The following is an 8,325-nucleotide window of genomic DNA, read 5'->3' as shown; positions in this document are numbered from 1 at the left end:
TTGAGATCAAAAGATGAATATGAGACAATAGATCAGAATTCCAACTGATATTTACATCTAGATGTATTTAAACATCTTAGAACATGGCACATGGCTTTGGTGGCAGACCAGACCAAGTTTAGGAACAGATAGTTTTAAACTAAATGAAAGAAAATAACACTTAATGTGTGGTTGCATATCCCTTGCTTGCGATAACTTACATGTTTCAATATAATTAATATGTGTACTTCAATAATTTATAACAGGATATTTAATTTACTAACAGAAGGAAGCATTAATCAGAAAAATGTTATGGACCATATGCTCCACTAGGGGGGGGTTGCAGCTGCACGCACAGACACACATGTGCACACACATAGCACATCAAGTCAAGCCAAGTGGATTTTTATTGTCATTATATTCATTGCAGCAAAATGTTGCTTCTACATAAATTACTACATAGATTGCAAATACACAACAGTATACACAGTAGGTTGTTGTGACTTTTGGGCTTAGCAGCCGTTTTTGTAAGATGAGATTTATAAATTAATGTACGGTCAATTAAAACCCACCACTGGTTAAACTCCAGGCCAGGATAGAGGATTTGTGCCTCCACCTCCTGGGAAAACTGAGAGAACTAATAGGAACTACAGTGTTCTATGGAGAGATAAGAGGACTTTCTATCGAGTCCGGCAGAGAGTTGGTAAATGACCCAAGAAAGATGAGTGAATTTTCACATTTAGCATTCTATTGAACATCAATAGATGTTTTCCTACATAGTAAGTCTTAATTCCTCAGCTGTACATACTCTATCATTTTAAATATTAAGTCTTTGTTCTGTTGTTCTCATCTCCATCTCTAATCCTGACACTTTTCCTCGACTGACTCATGTTTAGCAGGCCGATGATTATCCACAGGAGGGAGCCCTTAATCACACTATTAACGTCATGTGGGAGTTTTCACCGCATTTTGCGACAGGACACGATCACACACGGCAGTGCTCAACCGTTTTACGGCAAACAAGAGAGCAAGGCTGCGTCCGACACCGCGTGCTTACCTCCTATATAGTAGGAGAAATACATGTATCTCAGCTGCTATATAGTCGCGGTCTCATTCAGCGCATGCGCAGTGGCCTCTCCGTTGTTTTTGTTTTTTTACGCGCTAAAAAGGGTGGAGCTAAACTCGTCGCTCGCTGACTGGAATAAAGTCGGCTAGACGTTCGGTATTCGCAGATATATGACTGAATGACTGTACATAATTCCCTTCAAATGCTAGTGAAGTTAGAAACGTGTTTAACAATGTCGTATGTAACTTTACAGACGGTCCCTTAATATCCGCGAATACCGAACGTCCAACGTCACGCCGACTCTATTCCAGTCGCGCGCGGTGGATTGGTTAGGATCCTAAGAAGGGCGGGGCTAAACTCGTCACGCGCGGTGGATTGGTTAGGATCCTAAGAAGGGCGGGGCTAAACTCGTCACGCGCTGACGCGTTTCAAACAGTTTGAGCATCATGGCGGCTTCCATCGAAAGTTTGCTAGCAGAATTAGCCGAAGAGGAGGATCCAGTCGAGGGACTCAGGAGCCTCAGGACGGCTGTTTTCGCGACTCCTGTTAGCTCTTTGAGGGAAACTTTATCCGTTCCGCAGCTGGGAATCATTTTCTCGCTGCTGAACACGAATGACAAGTATGTTTTGGGATAGCTGAGTCAGTGTACGGCGTCCCACAAGGCTCAGTTTGGCATGAGCCGCACTATACAGCGGGTTTAAAGCCATTACTTGTACAGCAAAGGGTTCAGTCCTAAATGTATGAAAACATACTTGGACCAATAATAACCTTTTGATGTTGTAGCAAGCGTTATTTTATTCTCTACTGGTCATTGTGTGCTGCTGAGGGTGTGACAGGTGTTATTTTGAATGCAGTAGACCTATACCAGGGCTGAATCCCAAATGGGTCCCTGTTAAACATATAGTACACTATGTAGGGTGTAGAAGTCATTATGTCGTACCATATGAAGCGAGTGCACCGATTATGGGAGTAGGAAGCTGAATTTGAAATGGGTCCCTGTTAAACATACGGTGCACTATGCAGTTTACGGAAGTAATCTCATTACCTTGTGTAGTGGGGACCAGCTGGGATTCAGTTCTACACTGTGTGTGTGTGTGTGTGTGTGTGTGTGTGTGTGTGTGTGTGTGTTTATAGGGAGCAAATCGAAGTCTGTGTGGAGATTCTGGGCCGGGTCTTGGAGGTACTAGACCCTGCCCACCTGGCTCGCAACTGCAGAGCGGAGCTCCAGAGCGGACTTGCGCATCCGGATAATTCTGTCAAAGTGCTCGCTCTCACACAGGTCAGAAATACGTTCCGGCCTGCGTTCACATGCTCTGTTCCGTTAACTGGTCTTCATGAACCGGTTTGTGTGTTTTTGTAGATCGGGCGGGCGGTCAGCGATGCTGATGGGATTTCAGAGGTGATGAATAATCCTGAGATTCTACAAGAGGTGATCCAGTGCATTGGGGCAGAAAGTATAGGTGTATCTAAAAAGGTACGGTGGGCAATTTTTACGTCCTGTGGTTGGGTATTTTCATCGTTTACACCTTTCCAGAGAGCCTCATTTGTGAACGCATGATAGTCAAATATACTAGATGAGAAAATATCTAGAGCCCAAAATGGCAAATGCACCCTTGTGTTGTATCTATACTGTGAAGTAGCCAGAACAAATAACAATAAGGACAAAGCTAAATCCTACACAGTATGCTACAATGTAACAGGTGCTCACATTAAATGGTTTGAACTTGTATGTGTACATGTATTTTCGGACGTAGCTTTGCTTAGAAGCCAGCACGTGAGACATTTCAGCTGCTTGATGTTCTGATATGCTTAATTTGACATTGTATGCTCTATTAAAAAGTATTTCAATAATGTTTTATTTCAAACATACCTTATTTGAACACTCAATTAATTAAACAAACACTAAGATTTTATGTAAGAACTCGTGTGTGTGTGTGTGTGTGTGTGTGTGTATATATATATATATATATATATCTCCAGTTATTCAAATTACCACCCACATTCAAACAGAATTCAGCTCCTGTTCAGTTTCTGTGCAGTAATCTTTTAGCAGTGTTTAGTTCCACATCCGTTCTGGTTTAGTTTAGGATCTCAGCCTAGTCGAGTCCGTTAATAAGAATACTGATCCTCTTCTGATGTGTACGGATATGGAGCTGGTGATTAAATGACCTCAGACTAGGTTTTTATTTTGTTGAAGCAGCTAACTAAGAGTAATTGCTTATCACTTGTGTTCTTTTGCATTTTTGCATTTTTCTTTCAGGCAATATCTGCCCTCAGCAAGCTAAGCAACACAAAGGCAGGGCTTGACGCTCTGTTCCGCTCCGATTTGTTAAAAAAACTGAACGACGTGATGGCCATCAGTGACATTGTCAGATACAGAGTGTATGAGGTGTGGATCAGTTGTTCCACTGACATCCGTTTTGCTTTTGAGTTTTCACATTCTGTGTGTGTGTGTGGCGCCATAATGTCCCTCTGTGTACTCACATGGGCATGTACACACCACATTTACACTAATGTTTGTGTGTGTGTGTGCGTGTATGTGCATGCAGCTGGTGGTGGAGATCTCCTCTGTGTCCCCTGTCTCACTGGGTTACTGTGCCAGTAGTAGCTTTGTCTCTAAACTACTTGAGGAACTGACTGGAGATGATGTTCTCATCAGGTAACACACACACACACACACACCCCCTCACTCCAGTCGTTACATTTTAGTGTGTATTAGTCAAGCCAAGTCGGGTTTTATTTATACATTTACAGTGGGGCGAAATGTGAACCGTCTAACACCATTAAACCAGAAAATATGAGAAAATACAATACTTAAAAACGTGCATACAGAAGTCTCAAAATGAGCTCCGAAGTTGTGTTTTCAAGCTGCGCTCTGTTCAGAAGAAATCAAACAAACGTGGATTAAATAACGTGATGGGGGTGGGGTGGGGGGGGGATGCTTTGCCAGATACGTTCGCTGGATAGAGAGATTAACATCGCTGGGCTTAAAGTAGATTTTTCAGTTCAATTTTTTTTAGTTTGCCACTGTGTGCTACTCGAATTGATTGTTATCCGTAGCATGTATTACCGCAGGTGGTTTTTCATAGCCTTTATGATGTTGGATGATTGTTCGGCGCATGCATTGTGAACAATTGTAGCGTGTAGTACAGATCACTCACGTCAGATCACTCGCTTATTTAGAGCGACGGCGATAGAGATGGTCACCAGTCTGGCTCAGAGCCAGCATGGCCGTCAGTACCTGGCACAGCAGGGAGTCATGGATAAAATATCCAACATGATTGTGGGTGCTGACTCCGATCCTTTCTCCAGTTTCTACCTGCCAGGTTTGTGTGTATGCGTTCATGCGTATTTTTATTTATAATTCAAACAAGTGCTTTTCTTCCAGCCTGGTTAAATGTGTTTGTGTGTGTGTGTGTGTGTGTGTAGGCCTGGTGAAGTTCTTTGGGAACCTGGCCATCATGGACAGCCCACAGCAGGTGTGTGAGAATTACCCAGCATTCCTCAACATGGTGTTTGCCATGGCAATGTCCCCTGACTCCACTCAGATCCCTGTTGCCCTGGATACACTGGGTCTGCTGGGTGGCACCGTTGAGGGCAAACAAGTTCTACATAAAACAGGTGTGTGTGTGTGTGTCACAGACTGTGCTTCTGATGTGTGCATTTTCTGGTGAAACTCTGGGTGTGATCAATCTATGCTTCGCAGGTGAACAGTTTACCACGGTGATAAAGCGAATGAGTCGGTTAGCCCAAGATGGAGCTACTGACCTCAGAGTGAGGAGTCTGGAGGCCATTGCTCAGCTACTCACACTACCAGTATGTATATGTGTGTGTGTGTGTGTGCGCGTGCATGCTTGCCCTGCGATGAATTGATGTTCCAGCACAACCCTGGTTAGATTAAAGATTAGAATTGTCTGTTGTTAGATTAAGCTAATTAACCCCAAAGACATTTTTATCAAGGGTGCCAATAATTCTGGAACCGATTGCATCTTTATATACTGAGACAGTTTTGTAGAAGGTGGGGCAGGTGGAGGCGGTCAGGAATGTACAAAAATCCATAACTGGCCTTGCTCTCGAGTTGAGAAGGATGGCCTTGGTCTCTCTGCTGTTGATCAGAACAACGTTAGGCGAGCTTGTTCATCTCACGAGTTGTGTGTGTGTGCGTGTGTGTGTGCGCTCCTTTTGGTAGAGTTTCTGGTTGTTCTCTGAAATAATGCCAAGGAAGGACCAGATTTAGAATGTGTGTATGTGTGTCTCGCAGGTGGAGCAGCAGACGGACGACTTGTTGCTCCTGACGGAGTCGTGGTTCTGCTCTCTGAGCTCTGAGCCCTTGGAAATGATCAGGTCTATCAGCACCCAGCCATTCCCTGAGTTACACTGCAGCGCACTACGCGTATTCACTGTAAGTGTGTGTGAACTGTTTAAAGCACGTTAAACAGGGTGTATTTACATAACAATAGACTAGGAGCCGAATACAGCGCTGTGAACAGGTGGTTCGAATGCACTTTATTCTGACCAGAGGGTCTTTCCTGTTGTAAAATTTGGCCCTGTAAATATTAAATGGTTTCATGACACGCCGAACGGTAGACCACTTTAATATACTAATTAATACCTTTCCTGGTGTTTTGAACCACAGGCGATTGCTTGCCAAGCCTGGGCCCAGCGAATGATGATCTCATCACCAGGATTTGCTGAGTGGGTGATGGAGCGCTCTGTTAGTAAGGGGAAGGAGGCAAAAGACTGTAAGTTTCAGCTGGTCGGTGCGCTTTTGAGCTCATCGAGCACACAAGAAATCTTCGGCGCTCAAAATTACCTGAAGCTGAAAACATACCTCAAGGAGGGACCCTACTTCGTCAACGCCATAGCCTCGGTCACGACCGAGGGAGCAGACTGATTAAAAAAGAAAAAAAGCCGAGCATTTATTAAAATTCATTCGTGTTCCCTCTTGACAAAGACTTTCTGAATCACTTACGCATTTCTATCATCCACCGAGACGAACACGGACACGCGTACCACTTTTGGGATGCTCACGTTATCTTTGTCTTGTCGCCGTGTTCACACTTTTCGGTTACTACGCGCGGTCCTGACGCAGAACTCTGCCGACCGCAATACCGCCGTTTAATTCAGTATGTTATCTTGTACTACGGACCAATTCTGCGGACCATTAAACAGTGTGCAAACAAATTCAAACTGATGACCACAATCGAATCTTTTCCTGCGGTTTATTCGGGTGTTGAAATATTCAGGGTTGGACAAAACATAAATCCATTAGCTGCCTCAGTGGGCAAGTGAAACCGTCAAAAACGATGGTTACAGTAAGGTCACGTGATACGATATACTTAAACAAAATGTGCTTGAGTGCAACTCGCCACTAGCGAGTTAGTTAGCTGGTTATAAGTTTGAATGTATGAAATCCCCTGTAGGGGGTGGTTTAGCCATGGTGTGTCCTTTTCTCAGAAAGTCTGAGGAAACCCGTCACGTTTGCGCCCATGAGGAAAAAGTCAGCAAGTCGTCGGCCGACGTTTGGCTAAGAGCTGCACTGTTCCTACTTCATCACACGTGAAAGACATTATCAACAATGTTATCTCGTCCACAGCTATGAATTTAAAAAAATAAATAAATAAATGTAAAGTTTGCCTGAACACGTAATCTTCTCCTCCCAGGCTTCTGACCTACCCACTCCTGGTGAGGTGTAGAACACTATAAAACAGTTTTATAGATATTTTGGGAAAAGTGGCTCTGCGATGACGACAAGAGACACACCTGGAGTGATCTCAACATCTGGTCCCTTGCTAGTGTGAACTCGCACGTTTGTGAGGACGGTAGCTCCCGAAATGCTGCGAACACACGACTGACACCTGCTTAACAACGGTGTTCGTTTTACTGAAAGGGATTCCCGGCGTGAACGTCTGCTACACGTTTTATTTCCGTCAAAAACGCGTCCGCTGTACCCGTCGCGCTAATTCGAATGCGTTCCTCTTTGCTTAATTGCTGATCTTTTCTTTGCGTTCAGATCCTGTGTTTCTACTTCCTGCTCCGCTTGATTTCATTGAATTGACTTCTTTTTGGATTGTTTACTGTCGATCATAATAAACGATGAAATGATAGTTTTGTTCATCTTGGATTTTGGTGGATTTATTCGATCACGTTACTGGATAGCGTAAAGCCGTTACACGCGTAATACGTCTCTTTCCGTAAAGGAGCATTTCTATAAGCGGTTTGGATTAAATGTAAAAGGCCTGTCCCAAAAAAATTAAACTGCACCAGTTACACAGAAATGATAGATCCTTGATGTTCAGCATAAGAGTTTATACTTAAACATGGCTACAAAACGACACGTTACTCTATTCATATAATATAGAGGCGTGTGTTTCTTCGATTAGATGATACAGTTCGATATATACACACACATACATACATAAAGGTGGGTAAAGAGGGGATCAGTCAGAGAAGCAACCAGGGGGCCAGGCGTGACTTTAAGGAGCTGGAGAGATCCACAACTCGACTATTCACAAGACAATGACAGCCTGGACATTCCATCATGTGACTCCACGATTGCACACATTCAACCAATCATGTGACATTTGAGAGCAAAACTAATTAGGACTTTCACAGCAATGGGGGTGAATACTTCTGTGATCAAACCTTTTATGTATTTTGTTGTAATATGTTTTTTTACAAAGGGGGGGGGATGCAAGGAACTAGTTCATGCTTTATCTCATGAGCAGTTCCTTTCGTTCTTCATTTTCTTCTCTTCCCATCGCTGATCTTCGTCTCATCTGTCCATCGGATGTTGTTCCGGAACTGTACGAACTTTTCTACATGTTTTTGGCCGACTCTAACACGGTCTTCCTATTTTCGAGGCTTACCCATGGTTTATAATCACGTGGTAAACCCTTTTATATTTACTCTGATGACGTCTTCTTTTAATTGTTGACTTTGACACAGATGTGACTCAGCCTAACGATCGCTTGCTCCACCGGCAGGAACAGTTCTTCGGACTTCGTATCCCTTTAACCTTCTTCCCAGCCGTTCGGTCGAGCACACCACATCGCCACATGTTTTACCTGCTGCTTACTCGTCGGTGAAATAACGACGGAATAACACGCCTGACCACGGAACAGCCGAGCAGCCAAATGTGCACGCTGTTTTTTTTTTTCCTCTTATAGGGGGCGGGGATGACGTCTATAAAACGTGCTGTAATTCTTACACAGTTCACCTAATCTGGATGTTAATGACATCAAATTAAAGCTGAAATTAAACATTCATGTGATACATAC

The 8,325-nt window shown here is 43.6% G+C and overlaps 1 protein-coding gene across 1 annotated transcript; it reads left to right on the top strand.

Annotated features, from left to right (window-relative positions):
* Window positions 1–1,013: 1,013 nt before the first annotated feature.
* Window positions 1,014–8,325, top strand: psmd5 (proteasome 26S subunit, non-ATPase 5). The gene is made up of 10 exons (XM_053647943.1): window positions 1,014–1,664; window positions 2,180–2,324; window positions 2,406–2,519; window positions 3,306–3,434; window positions 3,595–3,704; window positions 4,229–4,371; window positions 4,475–4,666; window positions 4,752–4,861; window positions 5,307–5,447; window positions 5,682–8,325. The coding sequence occupies exons 1-10, from the start codon at window positions 1,492–1,494 to the stop codon at window positions 5,937–5,939; spliced, it is 1,515 nt and encodes a 504-aa protein (XP_053503918.1). The 5' UTR covers window positions 1,014–1,491; the 3' UTR covers window positions 5,940–8,325.

This window comes from Ictalurus furcatus, chromosome 18, assembly GCF_023375685.1.
Source record: "Ictalurus furcatus strain D&B chromosome 18, Billie_1.0, whole genome shotgun sequence".
Taxonomy (NCBI): Eukaryota; Metazoa; Chordata; class Actinopteri; order Siluriformes; family Ictaluridae; genus Ictalurus; species Ictalurus furcatus.
Note: the sequence above shows the minus strand (reverse complement) of the source record. Positions and strands in the feature narration are given on the sequence as shown.